This window comes from Eupeodes corollae, chromosome 1 (assembly GCF_945859685.1).
Source record: "Eupeodes corollae chromosome 1, idEupCoro1.1, whole genome shotgun sequence".
Lineage (NCBI taxonomy): Eukaryota > Metazoa > Arthropoda > Insecta > Diptera > Syrphidae > Eupeodes > Eupeodes corollae.
Window position 1 is genome coordinate 151,997,868 of NC_079147.1, and position 25,683 is coordinate 152,023,550.

Consider the following 25,683-nt stretch of genomic DNA (forward strand, 5'->3'; position numbering starts at 1 on the left):
TTTAATATAACTTAAAAACATAGTTGAAAAAAGATTCATTTAAATTTGGTACTTTTAAAAATATTTTTTTTTTTATAGAAATAATCGTTTATTAATCGCTTGAAATTTCAATAATTATACAAAGATAATTTTCAATATTTTAACTAAGGTAAACTTACTAATTTGTTAAAAAAAAAACTGACTTTTTAAATGTTATTTGCGAACACTCAACAGGTTATCAGCAAGTGAAAATGTGTTTGGTTGAGTGTGTTCAAGGTATATATTGAAGTACTAAGGGAGATCTGGAGATTTCAATAGAAATTTTGGAATTTTAATCAAGGAAAGTCTAGGAGAAGATTTCGGCACTATATTTGATTAGCTTAATAGGTTAAATGTTCAATAGCATTTCTCAAATTTATTAAAGTAAGATTTCAAAAAAGGAAGTTTTCTGCGATTTCAATTTGTATTGAACTTATTTTTCTATTAATTACAGTAAAAATATAAAATACTTGGAAAATGTTTTATGAAAAAAAAGGATTTTTTTATTGTATAAATAAGTACTTTTAAATGATTTGTTCATTGAAAAAAGAAAGATTTTTCGCATACAAAATATTTGTTTCATTTACAATAAAATTCAATTCAACATATTTAAGAAGAAACCAGAGATTTGATTTCAAATTTATTACTTAGTTGTTTTTTATTAAAAATTTAATATGTTTAATAAAATTGTGTATATGAAATTTTATTTTACAATAGTTTTGGGTTCCGAAACCTATTTTTCTGCTTTTTGTGAACAGTGAAAAGTTGTTTTTTTATTTTTTGTTGTTTAATAAGATATCTAAAAACTTACTTATTGAATACTCATATCAATTGATGCAAAGGACTTTTAACACCATATAGAATTGGTCTTCTTATTCTTGTTAGATTATAGTTAAAATTTAAACTATACAAAGCTGATGGACAGTAAATTGATCTATTGATTACTTTTGAAGATTTACTAGCATAAGTCTATCAATTTGGGGCCACGCAAGAAGACAAAGATAATACGCATGAACCTTGATAGATTCAAGTCTATATACATGAATTATATAGTATCGTGATACCCATACTAATCAGAAGTATTCATATACTGGCCTTAAAGAAGATACATAGAGGAGTTTGAGGACTTATGAGTCTTCAAAATCACTTAAAAGTAGTTTTATTGAACATAGTATTTTGTAAGGTAATTTTATTATAAAACTATATTGCTCTGTCAATACTTTACCAAGGTTGAGAAAAACTTTAATTTGCACAAACGAGAAGTAATATTATTTGTCGTTTGCGTGTAAGACACAGGGTTTTGCATTTGTTAATATTAACACAAACTTGGTTTTCATTACACTCTTTTCTAAACTTGTAAAGGCCATTTTGAAGCAGTGAATAATCATTTATTAAACTAACATTTTTGAAGATTTTAATATCATCAGCATAATATTTTGAAATCGTGTTAAATTTATTTACATATAAAATAAACAATAAGGGTTCTAAACGACTTCCTTAAGGGACACAAAAATTGCCACGAAATTAAGCAGAATATTCATTTTGAAATGTTACACAAGGTTATCCAGTAACAGTATCTCGTAAAAAAAGGCATTGAAGTTTTATTTTTATGATGTATGATCCTGAGCTTTCTTCCAGTCATCTTCAAACTTATGACTTAGCCCCATTGGTCTGGACTGGATTTGAAAATTCATCCAAGAGAAAAGAATTCTTAAAGGGTAAATCTCTTGGGCACGAATTTGTCTTCTTCAAAATTTCATACAGTGTGGGAATAAAAAAATAATAGGAACCTCCAAAAAATGAATTCATAAAATTTTATGATTGGAATCGACGCAGGATGTCACCCTTAAAAAAACACGTCAAAAGTCCCCCAAAATCTACCAATTGGCTTTTTATATCTCTATGTGCATTCAAAGGGAGAATGTAGGGGGAGGTGTAAATAAAACAACCTGAAATATTCAGGTTCGCACAGTAAAAACCTAAACCAATGAAATTGAATCATTCCTTAAAAAGTTATATTTACATTAAGTTTTTTTTCTTTAAACAACGTTTAAAATATTAAAAGAACCTTATACACTTTGTTATCTTAATGAAATTTTGGATATATGTTCTTACTTTGAAAATCATTCTTTTTTGTTATTTTATTAAAGACATTTTATTCTTGGTTGCATACATTTTTTGGAAAATGCTATAGCAATAATGCTACACAAAAGAATTTAATAATACATTTAATAAAAATATTAGCCCCTAAGAATACCCTTTGACCTTAAATATATTTATTTATTCTTTTGATTTTTGACGCTTTTGCCGGCGCAGTGTCATAAGTCCGCAAAAAACTTATGACCCACTTAGGTGGGTCAAAACTTCATAAATTGATTATGAACATATAACCCACGTAAGTGAGCCAAAAGTCCGTCGAAATTTCCAACGAAATTCTGGCCCAAAGCTTACGGTTTTTTGGAGTCATTCTCTCTGAGAAGCGAATGCTTACGAAAATTGTTATTGGTTGCGTTCAGGTCTTTTTTTACAACCTTCAATGATAAATTCTCTCTTTTAAATCTTACATCGGTAAATAGAAATCATCAAGAGCATGGTTTTAACATGCTCAATGAAAACATAATCTGGGTTTGATAGCTCCGACTTGTAAGCGTCACTTCATTCGAGTTTTTCTGAAACTGGGCTTGTTTTTTTGTGCGTGCGAAAAAAAATATTAATTCCCTAAGTGTTTAAAAAAATGGATGTGAGTGAAATCGAATTCGAATTTATTTGTGGATTGAGAAAAAACAGTTCTGTGCTTTATTTAAAAAATGAAAAACAATTATATATTTATTTCTCGAAAAAACAGAGACAGGTACAAGGGTTACATTAAATCATGCAAAGCTAGTTTAATTTTTGATACCCAATTGAAAAAAATAGTAAATGTATCTGATGCCATTCACCCACATGGCGATCAATATGAAATGTTTAAAAAAATGACCATTATAAATTTAATGAAAAAAGATTGCGCTGGGGACGACGTTTCTTTCAAACGCAAAACACCATCAAAAGAAATTTTTGATAGCAAGCGAAGAAAAATAACTGACTCAGCACATTTAGTTCAATATAAAACAATAAAAAGAACATTGAACAGAATTAAGGCAAGTTCAATGAACAAATCGCCGAAATCTTCCCCAGAAATTAAGGAAATTTTCTTAAACGAAACTATCCTTCAAAGATACGGAATGTCACGGTATGAAAGAAGAAATACTTTTTATAAGGGCACGATAGTGGAGAGTGATTTCTCATATACGATTTTTATGGCAACAAAAAATGGTGAAGGAATTCAAAATTTGCCCGAAGAGGAAAGGAATTATTTCATTGATGGAACATTTGGTGTAGTTCCAATCGGCGAGTGGAAACAGCTACTGATTATTTGTGTTGCTCATTCCGAACATGTAAGTATTGTAAGTACTCACCTTTACTGTATAATATCTATTAAATTAATCAATTCAATTTCTTTCATTACAATTTTATTTTTTTAATGATTGAGTTTTCATTATTAAAATTTATTAAAGTTTCTATTAAACTTTGAACAAAATTATAATATAAGAAGTGATAAGCAAAAAATTGTAGAATTATTAATTTTGGAAATTAGAATGCTTGAAAAAATTATATTCACGCGAATTTTTTTAATGACCCTTTACTTTAAAAATACATGAAATACATTTTTTTCATATAATTTCTTCAAGCATTCTAATTTCCAAAATTAATAATTCTACAATTTTTTGCTTACCAAAAATTGTAAGTAAGTACAATTATTTATATTATAACTTTTGCACAGTTTGATTATTTGATTTTACCAATTAAAAAGTCGTTTTACAAAAGTGTGATTATTGCTTGCTTCCTTTTGTCACATTCACATGTCCCTAATATTGGTATTCTTTTTTTAATTATAGATATATCCCTTTCTCTTCTTACTAATGAGTAAAAAGTCTGATAAGGCGTATACACATGCTTTCCAATACATCAATTCAATTACGTGTGATTTTGAACAGGGGTTAAGGAGAGCATTAAATAATGTTTTTCCAACTGCAATTATAAATGGATGCTGGTTTCATTTTTGTCGGGCAATCAAGAGAAAGGCATCGAAATTCCCAACAATGATGCAAACTTTAAAAAAAGATACTAAATGTAGGAAAGCATTCAGTATGTTTTTCGTGCTTCCTCTGTTAAAACCTGGGGACATTAAAAGAGGATTTGAAATTATTCAGAACGAAACAAGAGCATATTTAAGCTTTGAAGGCTTTATAAAATATTTTAAAAGACAATGGATAGCAGAGGTCTTTTTCTTAATACATTTACTGTTTGAGATGTTAATTTTATTCCATTTGCAGGATGTCTTTCAGCAGTTTTCTGTATATAAGAAATGTTTCCGAACTACAAGTATGCTTGAAACATATAATGGGAAACTGGGAAAAATACTGCCCAAAAACGGAAATTTTTTCAATTTTGTTGACTAGCTGCTACACGAAGAGCACAGTTTAACCGTCGATTTCTTATCATCGTTGGAGGGTGAAACCTGGCAAATGTTTGAAAAACCGAAACTCAAATTCAGCGCCGAAACGAGCTGATAGAACGTTTAACGCTAAAATTTGAAAGCGACCCTCACTGATTATATTCGTCAATTAACATCAATTAATTCCAACAATACAAATATTGACTTAGATGCACTGGAGGAATTGAGCGACGAGGAGAATGAAGATGACGATGACAATGGTTCTCTAAACAGCAATTCTGAAAACGCTATGCTTTGTGGAGTCTGCTTCAATAACCAGCGTAATACAATTCTTATGCCGTGCAAACATATTAAGTTATGCGATGAATGTTTCACAAGCATAGTTGAAACAGCAAATCATTTCAAAAACGAGATTTTGTGCCCCTTTTGCAGATATATAGTGACAAAGAGCGCGAAGGTGTTTTTCTGAATTATTAATTAACTATTCAAATTCAATTTTGTATTATGATAGAATCATAAATTATTCTGTTTTCAGTTTTTCCATAAAAAGAATAAATACATTTAGACCTTATGGCTCTTTTTATTGCGGGCTGTTGGCTCACTTACGTGGGTTATAAGTTCATAATTGATTTAAGAAGTTTTGACCCACCTAAGTGGGTCATAAGTTCTTTACGGACTTATGACCTACGGACTTATGACACTGCGCCGCTTTTGCCTAGGAATACACCTGATCCATATTTCAATAAGATAACAATATTTAAACGGTTCTTTGTATAATATTTTACTTCTCGACCCAAGTCTTCAAAGTAGGATGAAGATTTTCCAAGCACTCATTTGTTTTTTCAGCTTAAAGATAAGTTATCGCTAAAAATAAATCGAGTACATGATAAGGATCATTTCTTAGAATACAAAATAGAAAGATAGGACACAACAGAAGGTAACTCTGCATGAAAAATCAGATCCTTTTCAATCATTTTCGAAAAGGACGACATTGTAACCCGAAAAAAGAAAAATCAACGCTGAGTCAAATTGCAAATAAGACTTTTCAGAAAAAATGAAAAGCTTTTTTAAATGGTTGTCCACTGTAAATATCTAAGAAAAAAGAAAAACCAAACAACTTAATTAAAAATTTTTAAAATCTATTTTTATTTCTAAAAGAATCCAACTAATTTTGCATTCTTGAATTAAGTTTCAGCTGCGTGGTTTCATCAATTTACTTGAAATTCCCATTTTTGTTTGCGTCATATATGACAAGCCTTGCATTCGTAAAATAATTCAAGTTTGAGATTTTAATCAAACATAAACATGGGCAACCGCTGATTGCGTCCGACTTTCTGAACAGCCTGAGGCATTGGGTCGATTGACGTCAAACTTGGTAATAAATGTTTTAAGCATATTCGCTTTAGACGTTGTTCTAAATTGTTGAAACCAAAAATAATAGTAGTCCCCATACAAATCGTTCCAACAAAAATCGGAAATTCAAGTTTTCTCAAAACGATACATTTGTATGAATTTTTCTTTCAAATTTATTTTCAAAACTTCTAAACAAAATTAAATATTGTATCTATAAAAACTCAATCAAAAAAATGGTGGTCCACACTGATAACTTCCACTCCCCATCCCGTCCGTCGATGTATCTTAAAAGTTTAAACTAAGTTTTCGAGTTTTGTTCAATAATTTGTTAAAAATTGCCAACAATATTTTGTTAAAAAATTTTCAATTAAATGTCGAAAACAATATTTCTTATAAGCAATAATCGTAAATTTTTGGAAAGATTTTTGAGTCGAAATCAATTTTTAAGAACTTTTGTTAACTTCCCATAGGAAGTTATTGTAATGGGTCCGATTTGTCAAATTGAAAATTTTGACATTTCTCGACGTTTCAAGGTCCCTAGAGTCGAAATAAAAGATTTTTAGAAAGATGTCTGTGCGTGCGTGTGTATGTACGTTCGTACGTCCGTACGTTCGCGACGTTTTTTTCGTCGTCCATAGCTCAAGAACCAAAAGAGATATCGACTTCAAATAAATTTTATTATACAGATAATAAGGCAGAAAGATTCAGAAAGGGCTCTCAAGAAAATTGCGTGGGTGGTTTTTTTACCATAGCAGTTTGAAAAAAATTTGAACATTTTGGTTAACCCTAAATATCTTACGAACCAATAACGCTAGAGACTTGAATTAAATTTTATATAATAAACTGTAACGTGATCTCAAAGAAGTATATTTTTTGAAAAAAATCTACCTAACGGTTTTTTTCTAAATCAAAAAAAACTGAAAAAAAAATTTGTCATCTCCTAAATTTAACGACTTACATATGATTTCATCTCCAAAACAATTTTGAGCAACGGAGAATAATGTTTTTGAAATCTGATAAAATTTTGAGAAAAATCGAATTGACAGTTTTTTTTATAAAAAATAAAAATCTAAAAAAAACATTACTCAAAGTTCGTAAAAATTAAATATCGATTCAAATATCTTTTCAAAAACTTGAAATTTAGGCTTCAAGCTTAATTTATCTTATAAGAAATATTGTTTTCAACATTCAGTAAAATTTTGAGAAAAATCCAATTGACAGTTTTCTTACAAAAAATAAAAATTTAAAAAAAAAATTAATAAAAGTTCGTAAAAATTGATTTTCGACTCAAATATCTTTTCAAAAATTGTAGATATTGGCTTTTAACTACTTTTATCTTTCTAAAAATATTGTTGTTAACATTTAGTTAAATTTTGAAAAAATCGAATTGATAGTTTTTGTACAAAAAATTAAATACCTAAAAAAAAATTAACAAAAGTTGGTAAAAATTGATTTTCGACTCAAATATCTTTTCAAAACTATAAAATATTGGCTTCAAACTAATTTTATCTTATAGAAAATATTGTTTTCAACATTCGATAGAATTTTAAAGAAAATCGAATTGACAGTTTTTTTTACAAAAAATAAAACTCTAAAAAAAAAAACAATACTAAAACTTGGTAAAAATTAACTTTCGACTCAAATAGCTTTTCAAAAATTAAAAATATTGGCTTCAAACTTATTTTATTTTACAGAAAATATTGTTTTCGATATTCAGTGATTTTTATATAAAAATCCAACAGTCCGTTTTTTCCATAAAAAATAAAATCTATAAAAAATAGTACGCAAATATAGACAAACTTTTAAGCAAGACAAATCGACAGACGGGATGGGAAGTTATCAGTGTGGGTCGCATCCCAGCCTCTTTTTTATTTTTTTTTATTAATCTGTCAATTTAATTTTCACCAGATTAAAAACGTCATTCTCCGTTGCACAAAATTGTTTTGGAGATAAAATCATTTTCTGTTCATAAAATTTTCTAGGTGGCAAATATTTGTTTTCAGTTTTCTTTAGTTATAGGTACAAAAAATATTATTTTTTTTAAATATACTTGCTTGCATCGAGTTACATTATATAATATAATTGTGTTTTAGGTTTTTTTTTGTAAAAAAAACTGTCAATTCGATTTTTCTCAAAATTTTATCAGATGTCAAAAACATTATTCTTCGTTGCACACAATTGTTTTAGAGATGAAATCATATTTCAGTCGTAAAATTTTGGAGGTGACACATTTTTTTTCTTCAGTTTTATTGATTTACAAAAAAAACTGTTGTATTGATTTTTTTCAAAAAATATACCTGTTTGGTATCACGTTACAATATATTATATAAAATTTAATTCAAGTCTCTAGCGTTTTTGGTTCGTAAGATATTTAGGGTTAACCAAAATGTTCACCTTTTTTTCAAACTGCTATAGTAAAAAAAACACCCACGCAATTTTCTTGAGAGCCCTTTCTGCATCTTTCTGCCTTATTATCTGTATAACAAAATTCATTTGAAGTTAATATCTTTTCTGGTTCTTGAGCTATGGAGGACGAAAAAACGTCGCGAACGTACGTACACACGCACGCACAGACATCTTTCTAAAAGCTTTTATTTCGACTCTAGGGACCTTGAAACGTTGAGAAATGTCAAAATTTTCAATTTTACAAATCGGACCCATTACAATAACTTCCTATGGGAAGTTAATAAATATCTTAAATTTCTTAAAAGATATTGGAGTCAAAAATATTTTTTTACCAACTTTTAGTAGTGTTTTTTTAGGGTTTTATGTTTAGAAAAAAAAACTGTCAATTCGATTTTTCTCAAAATTTGTCTTCGTTACATAAAATTGTTTTTCAGACAAAAATCATTTTTTGTTCGTTAAATATTCGAGGTGACGAATATTTATTTTTTTAAATTAATAAATTAAGATTTTATTCGAAAAGTTAAGTTGCATTTGAATTTTTAAGATAAACATTTTTGCAGATACATATATTTTTAAATTATAAAATATAGATACTTTTTCCTAACATCTCTTTTCATAGAAGCAAATACGTTCAACCTTCTTGTGCATTTTCATTCCGATATCAGAGTTGTAGTTAGAACCAGTTTTGATTGATTTGAATTAAATTATAAATGATTAAACATTATTGAATAATTAACTCATCCATTGGCTAAGCGTATTTACCTATGTACATTTAGCAGAAATCAGTCAACAGACTAACGTATCAAATTATTCACAATCGCCAAACTATTCAAACTACAAAGCTTTTTCAAAGTTAATATTATGCTTACAAATCTGGAAATTCTTGCAATTGCACAATTTTTCTAATATAATTTTTTTATTCATTTAGTTGAGCTTAATGCATAGCCGTACTGCATATCATTGATTTATAAATTAAGCTTTCTCTACCACATATTTATCTGAAATAAGTGGGGTTTTTCTTTCAAGCTCTATTAAGATTATTTTTCCAAGATTAATGATTACGCTTTAATGAGCTGGTGGCATTTGATAAAGAAAATGGAAAATTATTACAATCAAATAGAATCTTGGCAACTTTTCAATTGAACATATTTATCTTTTTCTTAAATTCGGTAATGAAACAAACATCAATGAAGACATAAATAAGGAATTCTTACAGATCGTTAAAAAAGTTTACAGTGGCTTATAACTTCTTGGGATCTCTGTGTCAGAGTAATAGAAGGAACCCATAACCTTATGTCGGATAATCTGAGAAGCAATTTTTTATGATAACTACACTTGAAGGATTTTTTAATTCCTCCCGAAAGGCAATGTCTGTGAATGACATTTAATTTGAAACGGAAAATGCTTGCTAATAAATTCTATGGAAGCATTGAATGAAAAGGTTTTGGGGAACTTTTGGAAAAAATTTATTAAGATACAATTCATGCAAATGAAAAAAACATAAACCGCCATAGCGTAGAAACTACAGAAAACCAATCGGTAAAAACATAAATGTAAGCGTAAAACGTAAAATTTCAAAGTACAACAAATTAACAACATAAGCAAAAGTTAAAACTTGAAACTATGAAACTGAAAAGTACAAATCCAAGCAGAGGATATTTTTTTAAATAAAAGTTCCAACCGCCGCTGCACTATAGTTCAAAGTAAATGAAAGGTATGTTATTAGCAAGGTTAACAAAACCGAGTGAAATGAAATCGAAATCTTAATTAAAAATCGAGTGAAATAGTTTTTAGGGTTTCATTATTCGATCGATTTCAAAACATCTAATACTCTTCGAAACCACTTTAAGTATAATTAAAGCAGCTTACATAATATCACATCAGTCAATAAACAATTAATGTTCATATTTTGTTATAATTTCTTATGTTTATCTGTTTTGTGTTTCCTAATAAAATAAATATTAATGGTTTTATTTTTATTTTGTTCATTCACATGGTAGCTAGATGCAGATTGCGCTTCTTTGCGATAAGCAGTTTTCAAGTATCCGTTGGGTTTCAAAATCTAATTTATAATTGTATCTTGAAAGTTCTTGAAAGAACGTTGACATTTGGTGTGTTGAAAAATCATTTTGAATACTTTGTCCATTACTTCAACTACAAAGTAGAAGCTGCAACTTCTCAGGAAATAAGTACATTGTGTTAAAAAATTAAGTTTTATTTTATTGGTGTAAAAATATTACTGTTCTTAAACAATTTCCTCTTATCGAATTCAAATCACTTGAAAATACAAATATCAAAACGAAAAACACTTCATTTTTGAAATGGACAATTTTCAAGAAGAAATGGTAAAAAAACATCTGTAAATTGAAATTCTATAAAAATATGTAAAGGGTGATTTTTTTGAGGTTAGGATTTTCATGCATTAGTATTTGACAGATCACGCGGGATTTCAGACATGGTGTCAAAGAGAAAGATGCTCAGTATGCTTTGACATTTCATCATGAATAGACTTACTAACGAGCAACGCTTGCAAATCATTGAATTTTATTACCAAAATCAGTGTTCGGTTCGAAATGTGTTTCGCGCTTTACGTCCGATTTATGGTCTACATAATCGACCAAGTGAGCAAACAATTAATGCGATTGTGTCCAAGTTTCGCACTTAGTTTACTTTATTGGACATTAAACCAACCACACGAATGCGTACAGTGCGTACAGAAGAGAATATTGCGTCTGTTTCTGAGAGTGTTGCTGAAGACCGTGAAATGTCGATTCGTCGCCGTTCGCAGCAATTGGGTTTGTGTTATTCGACCACATGGAAGATTTTACGCAAAGATCTTGGTGTAGAACCGTATAAAATACAGCTCGTGCAAGAACTGAAGCCGAACGATCTGCCACAACGTCGAATTTTCAGTGAATGGGCCCTAGAAAAGTTGGCAGAAAATCTGCTTTTTTATCGACAAATTTTGTTCAGCGATGAGGCTCATTTCTGGTTGAATGGCTACGTAAATAAGCAAAATTGCTGCATTTGGAGTGAAGAGCAACCAGAAGCCGTTCAAGAACTGCCCATGCATCCCGAAAAATACACTGTTTGGTGTGGTTTGAACGCTGGTGGAATCATTGGACCGTATTTTTTCAAAGATGCTGTTGGACGCAACGTTACGGTGAATGGCGATCGCTATCGTTCAATGCTAACAAACTTTTTGTTGCCAAAAATGGAAGAACTGAACTTGGTTGACATGTGGTTTCAACAAGATGGCGCTACATGCCACACATCTCGCGATTCTATGGCCATTTTGAGGGAAAACTTCGGAGAACAATTCATCTCAGGGAATGGACCGGTAAGTTGGCCACCAAGATCATGCGATTTGACGCCTTTAGACTATTTCTTGACGAATACGTCAAGTCTAAAGTCTACACAAATAAGCCAGCAACTATTCCAGCATTGGAAGACAACATTTCCGAAGAAATTCGGGCTATTCGCCGAAATGCTCGAAAAAGTTACCCAAAATTGGACTTTCCGAATAGACCACCTAAGACGCAGCCGCGGTCAATATTTAAATGAAATTATCTTTAAAAAGTAAATGTCATGGACCAATCTAACGTTTCAAATAAAGAATCGATGAGATTTTGCAAATTTATACGTTTTTTTTTTAAAAAAAAGTTTTCAAGCTCTTAAAAAATCACCGTTTATAAAAACTCAATAAAAAAAAATGGTGATCCACACTGATAACTTCCACTAACCATTCCGTCTGTCGATTTATCTTGCTTAAAAGTTTTAAGTAAGTTTTCGAGTTTTGTTCAACAATTTGTTAAAAATTGCCAACAGTATTTTGTTAAGAAATTTTCAATTCAAATGTCGAAAACAATATTTCTTATAAGCAATAATCGTAAATTTTTGGAAAGATCTTTGAGTCGAAAATCAATTTTTATGAACTTTTTTTTATTTTTTTAGCTTTTTTCTTTTTTTGTAGAAAAAAACGTCATTTTCCGTTGCACAATATTGTTTTGGAGATAAAATCATTTCTGTTCATAAAATTTTCGAAGTGGCAAATGTTTATTTTTCAGTTTTTTTTTTTTTTTTAGTTATACAAAAAATTATAATTGTTTTTTTTTTTTAATATTCTTGTTTGCTATCGCGTTATATTATATAATATAATTGTGTTTTAGTTTTTTTTTTAAAAAAAAATGTCAATTCGATTTTTCTCAAAATTTAACTGAATGTTGAAAACAATATTTTCTGAGGGATTAAATTAGTTTGAAGTAAATATCTTAAATTTCTTAAAATTTCTTAAAAGATATATATTTTTAGGTTTTTATATTTAGAAAAAAACTGTCAATTCGATTTTTCTCAAAATCTGTCAAAAATTTTATTCTTCGTTACATAAAATTGTTTTTCAGACAAAAATTATTTTGTTCGTAAAATATTCGAGGTGACGAATATTTAAAAAAAAAAAATTAATTAAGATTTATTTCGAAAAGTTAAGTTTCATTTAATTTTTTAAGATAAACATTTTTGCAGGTATATTTTTAAATTATAAAATATAGATACTATTTTCTAACATCTTTTTTTCTAACATCTCTTTTCATAGAAGCAAATACGTTCAACCTTCTTGTGCATTTTTATTCCGATATCAGAGTTGTATTTAGAACCAGTTTTGATTGATTTGAATTAAATTATAAATGATTAAACATTATTGAATAATTAACTCATCTATTGGCTAAGCGTAGCTTCCTCCATTTAGCAGAAATCAGTCAACAGACTAACGTATCAAATTATTCACAATCGCCAAACTATTCAAACTACATAGCTTTTTCAATGTAAATATTATGCTTACAAATCTGGAAATTCTTACAATTGCACAATTTTTCTAATGTTATTTTTGTATTCATTTAGTTGAGCTTAATGCATCGTCGTATTGCATATCATTGATTTATAAATTAAGCTTCTCTTCCACATATTTATCTAAAATAAGTGGGATTTTTCTTTCAAGCTCGATTAAGATTATTTTTCCAAGATTAATGATTACGCTTTAATGAGCTGGTGGCATTTGATAAAGAAAATGGAAAATAGAATCTTGGCAACTTTTCAATTGAACATATTTATCTTTTTTTAAAGGAATAATGAATTCCTACAGATCGTTAAAAGAGCTTACAGTTCCTTATATCTTCCTGGGATCTCTGTGTCTGAGTAATAAAAGGAACCCCCAACTTTATGTCCGATAATCTGAGAAGCAATTTTGTATGATAACTACACTTGAAGGATTTTTCAATTCCTTCCGAAGGCATTGGCTGTGAATCAAATTTTATTTATGAAACCCAAAATGCTTGCTAATAATTTAATCCATCCAGTAGCACAACAGCAGTGTCCGGGAATTCTTTGGCATAGTATTTCCATAAGCTCTATGGAAGCATTGATTGAAAAGATTTTGAGAACTTTTGGAAACAGTTATTAAGATACAATTCATGCAAATGCGGATGTGCTCGTTATTTTGAATTAGAAGATTTAAAACACAAAGCACCATAACTTAGGAACTTCAGAGAACCATAAGAATTTTTATAATGTCTTATGTTTATGAATAAATATTAGTTTTTATTTTAGTTTGTTGATGCCCGTGATAAGCAGATTTCAAGTATCGGTTTGGAAAAACTGGTTTCAAAATCTAGTTTCTAATTGTGTCTTGAATGTTCTTGATATTTATTGTGTTGAAAGATCATTTTGAATACTTTGTACTTTCCGCCAACTACTACAAAGTAGAAGCTACTACTTCGCAGGAACCAAGTGCATTATGTTAAAAAATTAAGTTTAATTTTCTTCAAGTGAAAATAATCTCATCGAACTCAAGTCACTTGAAAATTGCAAATATCGAAATAAAGAACACGGAAATCCACTTCGAACCTACAGATGTATGTTTTCTTTGTATCTAAATTTTTAATAAAATCCAACAGTCAGTGAGCGGTGTGAATAAAAACGAGTACGATGAGTATTTACTTACAAGTAAAGTGTATCGAGTATTTGAACTCCACGTAAGCCGATGTGAATAAAGCGTCGAGTTTCTTTGTGACCGTGTACTCGTCAACCCGAGGCAAGTATTTACTCCCGAGACAACTGAATTCACAAAGAAGGCAAGTAAATACTTGTAGCCCCACACAGACTACGCATCATTTCCTGTTGTGACTTGTTCTGTTTTTACTAAATTGGGAACACTTTTGAATGCTATTCTAACTTGGCTCGAGAGTATGGGAAAACGACGTTTCATCTAGCCAAAAACTCGTTCAGTTATTACTCTTTCCTGAGATGGGTCGAATTGTAATTCCGCTCACGAACATTTCTTGGTTCGTCAAAAGGAGGCAATAACCAAGGAATGATTCCATATGCGCTACAAACAAGGAGACAAACATCACTATCATATCGGTGCACCACGTCCTGAATTCCATTTATTTGCCAAATCAATAAAGCACCAATGACAGTCGGAATGCGAAATTTTGAAGCCCAATCTGGCTTGGCCTTATCCATATCTTCAATAGTTCGGTGAAATTTAATCCAATCTTCAGACTTCGACACTAAATATCCAATACACTTGTAAATGTTCTACTGACGGTTCTTCTTTCAACCTTCATGTCGTTGGCAACACCACTTTGGAATCCTGGATCACTAACGTATCTCAGAAAAATGTCCATCTTATTCCGTGCAGTTAATCCTCCACCCTTTGCATCAGTGTTTTCATCAAGAAAGTGCGAAGTGATAAAATCTACGTTTTCGCTCTCAAACTGTAATAGTTCCTTAAATAGCCGGTTTCTATAACGTACTCTGTATTGACTATCGTTTACTTCAGAATCGTTTAGTTCCCGATGGTTTCGTTAAAGTAATAGAGGCCCATCGAAATTAAAGGACTTAAAATAGATTTGCTTACAATTACAGTCTTAAAATGACCCTGACACCACAGTTAGGGCCACTACAATAAAGTACCAACATAAATTTTGTTACCTATGTAAACGGTGATTTTTTAAGAGCTTGAGAACTTTAAAAAAAAACGCATAAAATTTGCAAAATCTCATCGATTCTTTATTTGAAACGTTAGATTGGTCCATGACATTTACTTTTTGAAGATAATTTCATTTAAATGTTGACCGCGGCTGCGTCTTAGGTGGTCCATTCGGATAGTCCAATTTTGGGTAACTTTTTCGAGCATTTCGGCCGGAATAGCCCGAATTTCTTCGGAAATGCTGTCTTCCAAAGCTGGAATAGTTGCTGGCTTATTTGTGTAGACTTTAGACTTGACGTAGCCCCACAAAAAATAGTCTAAAGGCGTCAAATCGCATGATCTTGGTGGCCAACTTACAGGTCCATTCCTTGAGATGAATTGTTCTCCGAAGTTTTCCCTCAAAATGGCCATAGAATCGCGAGCTGTGTGGCATGTAGCGCCATCTTGTTAAAACCACATGTCAACCAAGTTCAGTTCAGTAGCATTGAACGATAGCGATCACCATTCACCGTAACGTTGCGTCCAACAGCATCTTTGAAAAAATACGGTCCAATGATTCCACCATCGTACAAACCACACCAAACAGTGCATTTTTCGGGATGCATGGGCAGTTCTTGAAAGGCTTCTGGTTGCTCTTCACTCCAAATGCGGCAATTTTGCTTATTTACGTAGCCATTCAACCAGAAATGAGCCTCATCGCTGAACAAAATTTGTCGATAAAAAAGCGGATTTTCTGCCAACTTTTTGGTAGTAAAATTCAATGATTTGCAAGCGTTGCTCGTTAGTAAGTCTATTTATGATGAAATGTCAAAGCATACTGAGTATCTTTCTCTTTGACACCATGTCTGAAATCCCGCGTGATCTCTCAAATACTAATGCATGAAAATCCTAACCTCAAAAAAATCACCCTTTATATAACTTTAAAAAATTCTATGTTTCAATTAGTTTCAAATTGATATAACTAAAAGTTTAATGTAGTTCTTCAAAGTATTGCCATTGACATTTCTATAGAAACGATGCATAAATACATTGTCATTAATTTAAAACCTCTATTTTATTGAGCGGCTAGTAATAGCTAACATTGGTGTTTATTATTGAAATTTTTCGGACAAGTTGGTTATAGCTTTCATGGAAAATTTCTGTCATTGGACACAAATCTCCTTCCTAGAGTTGATCATTGAAAGTTTAACTGACCCGCTTTTGTTTCATCATTGGAAATTTAGTTATAAACTAAGGGACAGTTATAGCTTTCAGTGAAATCCATCATCAACAGTTTAAAACGGCATGAATCCGATTTTGTTTACTTTTTTTAAATAATTTACAGGCACTTTTAAATTTTTGTATCTAACCACAGCACGAGCGTTAGGAAAATATGGACGAATTTAAGAGGAGATACAGGTGCTCATTAGTCTTAAAGTTCTAAACATCAAAATGGTAATTAAAAACAGAGTTGGCCAAAGCATTCCACATTATCGATGTGTGGCTTAAGAAAGGATTTCCGTACTTGAAAATACGCCCGAAAGTAAGCTCAAATGCAAACTGATGAGCATTTCTGGAAGTACTCCCTGTAAATTGTTTAAGGGGTGCAATGCACTGTTTGTTCGATAAAACATCGAAAGGCATGAAACATTGCGGCGGTGTTAGAGGGATGCAAATGTTTTGGTTAAAGTTTTATCATTTTAAATCTTTATTTTAATTTTTTCCAAGAGATTTAAACTTATTTTTGGGGCACCTGCCCAGATATGAAAGTAATATTCAAGTTTTGGACGAATGAAGGCTTTGTAAATTACAACCAGATCAGAAGGTGTACAAAAAGTCTTGCCTCGTCGTCGGAGAAATCTTAAGCACCTGCCATAATTTTTTGCAATGTCGAATATGTTATCATTCCTCTAGAGGTTATATGTGATACACATACCGAGTACCGGAATTTGTTTAGTTTCCTGGATGCATAAGCCATGATATCACTTGTGGACCTTTTGCCACTGATAAGCGGGTATAGCAATTAATAAGAATACGTTAATTGGACCACCATCACTAAGGTAATCTCTTCAGTATTAAATTAAATTTCTTCGATAAGTTTCTTAAAATGTATTAACGAAATAAATTTAGCTTTCATTGGCTTGCTTCTTATTCAAAAAAAATAATGTTAACATTGTAATTTAACTTATTACGTGTTCAAAAATGCAAAAGAAATTTTTTAGTGGATGGATTTTAGTGAAAGTAACATGCTGTCGTCAAGAAAGGACATACAACACCCACGTCTTGGTCAAAACGTCACCATCGACAGACGTAACTTTGAGGTAGTCAAGGACTTCGTCTACCTAGGCTCCGCTGTAAACGCAGAAAACTGCTTACCGCTGTTTCTTTGGACTAAGAAAGCAATTGAGGGACCAAAGTGTGGCTATATAAGACCCTTATCATCCTCGTCCTGCTATACGGTGCAGAAACATGGACTATGACAAAAGCGGATGAAAGCACCTTGGGTCGCTTCGAGAGAAAAGTTCTTCGTGTGATCTACGGTCCCGTATGCATCGAAGGGGAGTGGAGGAGAAGATGGAACAACGAACTGTACGGGCTGTACAGCGACGTAGACTTAGCCAGAAGGGTAAAAGTCCAACGACTAAGATGGCTGGGTCACGTAGAGCGCATGGAAACCAATGCTCCGGCCCGGAAAGTCTTCGAATCCACACCCACAGGACAGCGCAGTACAGAAAGACTGCGGATCAGGTGGTGCGCACAAGTAGAAGGTGACCTCACAAAACTTGGAGCGTGAAACTGGAGACATCTAGCTAGGGACCGAGCTATAAGATGGAGAAGTTTGTGTGTGAGGCCCTAGTTCACACAGGACTGTAGCGCCACCTTAAGCAAGTAAGGATTTAAGTGATAGCTATAAACCGTCTCTAGAAAGGTTTTGTTTTATTAATGTTTTTTTTAGTAGAAAAATCGACTACTCATCAACTTTATTTTCGCAACAGGCATGACAAATTTAACTCTTTTGATCGCTTTTAAATCTCGAAACAGAATTTTTAATGACGCAAACCAATGTTAGCTAAACTGGTCTAATAGTACTGAATTTTTCAAATGTTTTCGAAAGTTTAATGCAAAACAGATAGGAATGTAAAATTAACATCTTTCATCTGAATTTCAATTCAAGAACTTTTATTTAACAAATAAGATGAGGCGTTAATATTGTAAATGTTATCAATATTACTTCCAATTTGGCCAAATATTGTCTAAGCTTCATAATAAATCGGGGGGATGAATAAAATTCTCAACTATTAGATTATATAAAAGAAAGTATTGAATAATAAACAAATAATATATACATAAAAACAAACATTAACTAAACACAAACGAAATTAAATTGCAACTTTTAGTCGAGTGGTAAAAATTATCATTATGCTTCAGCTGCCACCATCTCTTTAACAATTTCACTTTTCAATTAATCAATCGACAAGCTTGAATTAATTTAAATATTATTGTTTGTTATTATTGCTATTTTTCTGTGATTTTTTTTTATAAAAAGTTCAAAGGTGTCTTGTTTTCTTTTTTAATTATAATAATCAAATAGCTTTTTAACACTACGAATACGAAAGGCACTTGCTGCTAAGAAAAAAGTTGGTTTTCCAAGAAATGACTTTTTTGTTGTATATAATCACTGTCTATCGCAAAGGTATTATCAATTTTAATTTTTGTATGATTAGTACTAAGTTGAGCTTGAGTTGAGAAGGTTAAGAGTTAAGATCAATTTAAAACAATTTCAATACGCTAAGTTTTTTATTTTTAAACGAATTAGATTAAAAATAAATAATATTTAAAAATATTTAAAGACAATTTTGTTGATATTTGTGTGTAACTTCTCTAGAGCTAGTCGTTCATGTTCAGATTACTTTCAAGACTTTAACTATGGTTTTGAAATTTAATCTTGTTATGTCAGTGATTCTTGTGACAGTTCTTTTGTGTCTTTGTAAAATTTCATTAGCACAAACAAATCAGTTTCCAAACTCACCATGTCCGAATATTTTTCAATATGCACGCAAAGGAAATACAAATATTGGAATTATAACGGTAAATGATGTCAGCTATGGAGCAACTACATTAGCAGTTGAACTATCACAACAGGGATATATGGAATTGGTAAGAATTTGTGCTTAGATGATAAGCTTTTGTCATATCGTATGTACGCTTTTCAAAAATCAAAAATATTAATTATAAAAGATTTTCGCTTCACTGTTTTTTCACCGAGCGCGAAAGGTTTAATTGTGTTAAATATTATATATTAATTCCACTCCAGTTAGTGCATAAAAGTCCAAAGCAAAGCAACATTTTTGGCGGTTAACAAGAAACTTTCATCTGTCAAGCTATCAGAGTATTCAGTTTTGAACTTGAAGACTAACGGTTGATACTTTGTCAGAAGGTTAAGTTTCGTATTGTGGCGTTTTTCTTTTTTAGTTCAAAGCAGAGCTCGAACTGTCAAAAAAATAATTGTGTTTCTTTTTGAGCTCTGATCGTTCAGAGCTTCAAATTCGTGTTTCTTTTTTAGTTCTGAACATGTTCAGAGCGCGCTCCACGAGCTCAGAATAAAATAACAGAGTAAACGGAGTAAAATGCTAAACACAAACAATTTGATATTTGAAAGCTGGGAAATGAAAAAAAAAACATCGTGAACACAATAAAAATGGCGGAAGAGGCTAGTCGCTCTAATACAGAATGTAAGATAATTTAGAAAAAACTAATTGCAAATAGCATTTTTATGAATCAAATTTATTTCAGGCGTCAAATTTACCAGTGCTATTACTGTTTTTCAAATCGTGACAGTTTAGTGCTCAAGTTGTTTCATTATTAAATCAGCGAGCTTAGAACTCTACTCTACTCTGTTCGCTCAGAATCTGCTCAGCTTTGAACCAAAAAAGAAAAATGCCATGGGTTTGAGGAAACCTTTTATCTAAATGTTTGTTTAGACTTTCGTTGGGTTCGTTGAAATTTTTCAAAATAAAACTTTTATTGAAATGCAATGAATACAAATTGCCTATAATCTTTTTAATTTGTATTTAACACAGTAATTTTTGTTAGTCTCTAACGAGGTTACCAGCCTCGGTATGATAATTTCGGGTTAAACCCAAGCTTGATTCAGAAGCTAGTTTTAACTGTAAATTAAAAAGAAATTTACTGAAGTAAAGTTAGTAAATTTAACACGGGTACTTTTTTACCTTTGGGGGGATATTTCTATAGATGAAATGAAAAAACCCAAATTGACAACATCAAACTTCTTCGAGCTGAAAAATAAAAAAGAACAAATACAAGTCAGTGAGTCAACTACTGATATACGAAAACTGGCTTTGGGATGACTTGACTCTGAACTATCGGTTGCGATACGTAGTGTGTTGGCTCTTTAGGAAGCTTATATTCAAAGTTTGATCTTTAGTAATTTTAAAGCTTTTTTCTTGCATTGAATACAATTAAAGAAATAAATAAGAGAATACTTATTAATTTCCCATATAAAGTAATTTTAATTAGTTCTATTTGTCGAATAGAAAATGTTGTCATTTTTTCAACGTTTCAAGGTCCTTAGAATCTAAATAAAAAATTTTAAGTGAGATGTCCTTCCACATCTCAAGAAAACCCTTATCTGTATTTGTTTATATAAGAAATACAAATTTTCAAGAAATGCTACTAAAATTGGTAAAAATTAATTTTCGACTAAGAATCTCATTAACAAATATAGGATCAGAGGTGAGAGTTTTCGTTGTTACAAAGACAACCCCACTGAGGAAAACCAAGCTGGATGCATGGCCAGATATTAAGGCAAAAAATTCTACTAAAAGTTGCAAAAATGTCTGATGATTTGTAAAATACGTACAAAACACCACGTCGTCCTCGGTTCCAACTCCCGCCCACAATATCACTCCCTATGTAAACTCGACTGATACCTACGCCAATTTGCTTGCAGAACAGTTTACTGTTAATTTAACGATACCAAAGACTGTCATTAGTCTTCCTGTACCTGAGAGCGTAAACGATTTCATGGGACGATTCTTTCCTCTTGCAGTTGCAAAGGTATTGCAAGACCTTATCAAATACAAATTCGATGGCCCGATAGGTTAGGTTAGGTTAAAGTGGCTGTTGGTTGGGAAGTCCAACACACTTAGACCAAAGTATGGTCCGTTGTGATACCACATGGATCAGTTGATCAGCTTAACTCGTCGAACCAATTGGAACTCCGAATGAAGCTGGTATCGTTGAAGTAGTAGTCTCCAAGGTGGATTCTACGTCTTTGTGATAATGAAGGGCATGTGCACAGAAGATGAGAGATTGTCTAATCCTCATTCTTGTTCATGCAACTCCTACAAAAATCATTTACAGGGGCTCCAAGTCGAATAGCATGTCTTCCTATTAACGTAGCTAATGTGCAATCTACTCAGAGAGGTTTATTGTTTTAAGCGCCTGACGCTAAGATTAGGCCAGGTGTTATTCCACCTGAAGTTTGTTTTCTCTATGGTATCTTGCTTAAGCATGAGTTAACATGTAGCTAAGGGGATACCTATACTAGCATTGTGAGCCAGCAGAGGTAAAGTTGTTCCGCTTTTTGCAAGTACGTTATCTTTGCAATTTCCTGGAATGTCTCTATGGCCCGGCACCCAGAAAAGATGAATTTTGAACTGTGTAGCCATCTCCGTAAGAGATGATCGACAATTTAGGGCTGTTAGTGAGTTAGTGGAGACAGAGTCTACGGACTGCTGGCCCGGATAGTATCCTCCCTATTTTTCTAAAGAGGTGTTAAACGCTGGCATCTTTCCTACTTTATAGGTCCCTTTCCGAGCGGATGAAAACATTATGAGTTCAGCTTGTCTCTGAAAAAGGCGAATCATCCTCTCCTTTCAATTGAAACGCTGATTAATTACCAGCTTAAGAAATTTCTTGAAGATCGAAAGTTTCTTAATGACCGGCAGTTTGGTTTTCGTAGTAATAAGTCCACCGGTGATTTGAAAGTTTATCTAACCGAATAGTGGAACAAATCTTTTCATCGTTTTGGAGAAAGTAAAATTATTTCACTCGATATTTCAAAGTAATTTGATAGAGTTTAGCACCAAGCTCTTTTATCGAAAATGCGTGCTTTTGGTATTCATGAATCTCTTCTTCGTTGGATTATAAATTACCTTTCTAACCGTTCAATAGACTATTTATATTGGATAGTCCCAAATCTGAAGCTCATAAAATAACTGCTGGTGTCCCCCAGAGTTCCGTTTTGTTTCCGACTCTCTTCTTCACTATCTCTTGTCTGTCCCTTCTAATCCATTAAACTTTTTCGCTGAGGACAGTACCCTCAATTTTTGTTTGCTTCTAGATTCACATCCTTGTGCTTCGGATGTGAAACTTCAACGGCAGTGTATTATAAGCTCATTAAATTCCGATCACGACAACATTTCCAATGGGGAAGCGTGTAGAATTTAACAATTCAAATACTCAATGTTGTCCTAATGCACCCCTGATGCCTCTATTCATGAGCTGCACTTGCATCTAACAAACTTATCAAATTTCAGAAGTCAGTATGTGTAACACAGATCATCTCTAATGGAATGCTGCTAGGTTTTTAGGATTTCTTCGACAGTGCAAGAAATTGTTCACCCCTTCTTATCTGGCTGTAATGTACAAACTCTTCATTAGACCAAAGCTTGAATATAAATAGCATATAAGTGCTTTGGAAATGATAAGCGTTAAAATTAAAGCCGATACATTTAAACATTTACATTTTGATGTTTGTTCCGAACTTTAATAATCCTTCCATATTTTCCTAAAGATTTTAAAATCAGACTATTTCATCATATTCAAAATATTAATGGTAATTTTTAGTTGTTTAATCTTTTAGAAAAATTCAACTGACTACTTTTTAAAAATAACACAAAAACAAGAAAAAATTGATCAGAAATGGTTCCCAACTCAGGTGTTAGGAGAACGAAGAAAAAAATTGACAAGACAAACGACAGATCAGACCCTTTTTTGAATTTTTTAAAAGCGATATTGACAGCATCCTAAAAACAACATTTTACTTTACAATGTTATCCAATTTTCAATTGAGAATTACTAATTAAGCAATTCAAATAAATATAACTAATTCTAAAAATGTCAATATTTAGTTGTTTTTGTACTCAAATTATTGTGTTCGTTGTTTTTCTCATATGGCAAACAATTTTGTTTAATTTCAGCAAAGTGCAGGACGATTATCTTTGAACTTCAATAATGAAAAAATCTATGAATACATAGATGCAGGAAGGCCATTTACATTTAGACTAGATTTTCCAGTTCAAAATATTATTCCAAAAATTACTTCTATAAAAGTAAATGATATTCAAATATGTCACGGAATAGAATGTAAGTAATTATTATAAAGCCTATTTATTTGAATACATACAAATATTAATTAATTTAAGATGAACCTCCAAGAACAAACATGCAATTAGAGTTCACTTTGAATGTCTACTCAACAAGATCAAATTCTGCTCCAATACCTGTTACACGTTTTAATAATAACGGTGCTAACGACTTTACAAGACCATCAAATTTAAATCAAGGTAGGAGAAGAATGTGTATAGTTTGATTCAATTTTATATTTTACGACATCTATAACGTTCAACTTTAGGTCGGACTTTGCCAGATTTTTTGAAGTACAGTCCATCAATGTCTCGACAAATGTCAACTAATCCATCGCCACAGCATCAACCGTCATCTAACCGACCACCAACTACTCCCGAAAGGTCATTCAATAATATGGATTCTAACTTACCATCATTTTTGAGATTGCCTCAACCCTCTTTCAAATCTATGACATCCAACATGCCGTCATTTCTTAACCAACCGCCAAATACTCAACAGCCATTCCAATTATCGACGACTACCCAACCGTCACGTCCACGTAATATTTTCCTGGACGCCATTACTCCTGGAACAGGTAATAATAATCGTCCAGCAAATCCACCTCCTACATTTGGCCCACCGTTAACTCCAGCTTTAGTAGCTAAGTCTGACACGTCAACAGTTTCTGATCCGATAAAACCAATATTCACTTCACCAACAACAATCAACTCTGACCCGAAGACACCAATATTCACTTTACCAACAACAATCAACTCTGACCGGATGACACCAACAACAATCAACTCTGACCGGATGACACCAATATTCACTTCACCAACAACAATCAACTCTACGCCAAGACCACAATTGGAAACCGATGGGGAAAGTTCTCAACCTTTCGCCGTACCGAAACTTTCAATAGAGCCCCAGCCCATGACTGCTTCAACAGATGGTGCAACATTAGATCACATTAATACGGTTTGTGGTCAGGAAAACGATGCAAACCAAAATGTCGGTTGGACAACACTCAATGTTGGTGGAACACCGATAAATAAGTCAAGATTCCCTTGGATAGTGGCAATTTTCAAAAGAAAAGATGATGACTTTGACTTCCAGTGCGGAGGAAGTCTCATATCAACACGGACGGTCGTCAGTGCTGCTCACTGCTTCTATGAGGGAAAGGCAGCAATTGGACCTGAAGAAATTGTAGTATCCATGGGTGTACACAATTTAACTGATAGAATGGACGCTAGGAATATTGATGCCAAGAGCATTATCGTTCATCCGGACTACACACCTTTACAACGTCACTTTGATGCAGATTTAGCCATTGTACGACTTGTGTCAAGTGTAACGTAAGTTATTATTATTCTTAACAGTTCTTATTTAATAAAATATAATTTTATGTTTTAGCTTCACACCTGCGATAAGACCAATTTGTATGTGGCAAGGAAATAAAGACCAACGTGAACTTGTTGGTATGCGGGGAATGATTGTAGGCTGGGGATCGGATGGTCGTCGAAAGTCAACAATTGTTCCAACATTGGTCAAGGCATTTGTTGTTGAAGAAATAACGTGCATAAAATCTAATGCTAATTTCCTAACTATGACATCAAGTCGAACATTATGCGCAGGCAGTACGGATGGAAGTGGCCCGTGTTTGGGTGATTCGGGTAATGGATTTATGTTAAGAAATCAAAACAAATGGACGCTCAGAGGAACAGTATCCGCTGCTCCGGGTACTCCAGTGGGACAGTGCGTTTTAAATGACTACGCAATTTATGCGGATGTTGCAATGTTTGTTGACTGGATTCAATCAAATATGTTATTGTAAATGTTGTTTTTTTTTTATACAAACAATTAAAATTGTTTTGCCATTCAATTAGTTCTTAAATTTTGAAGTTTTCAGAGTGTTATTTTATTGTTAATTTTTTTATTTAATTCGTGCTTTTATTTATTTATATAAGCTTTTGCATTCCAAAAAATTCTTTAATATTATTTTTCTTAGGCTATATATGTATTTAATTTTAAGATTATACAAATTACTAAATCATTTTCTCAAACACACAAATTA

The 25,683-nt window shown here is 32.0% G+C and overlaps 1 protein-coding gene across 1 annotated transcript in view; it reads left to right on the top strand.

Annotated features, from left to right (window-relative positions):
* The window catches only part of LOC129945811 (uncharacterized), a 37,022-nt gene extending 11,560 nt beyond the window's left edge, over window positions 1-25,462 (top strand). The window contains exons 6-11 of the mRNA XM_056055744.1: window positions 4,723-4,833; window positions 19,105-19,394; window positions 23,462-23,627; window positions 23,687-23,827; window positions 23,896-24,964; window positions 25,023-25,462. Of these exons, the coding sequence (XP_055911719.1) occupies window positions 4,723-4,833; window positions 19,105-19,394; window positions 23,462-23,627; window positions 23,687-23,827; window positions 23,896-24,964; window positions 25,023-25,443 (2,198 nt within the window). The 3' untranslated portion in view covers window positions 25,444-25,462. The remainder of the gene's footprint in view (window positions 1-4,722; window positions 4,834-19,104; window positions 19,395-23,461; window positions 23,628-23,686; window positions 23,828-23,895; window positions 24,965-25,022) is intronic.
* The last annotated feature ends 221 nt before the right edge of the window (window positions 25,463-25,683 follow it).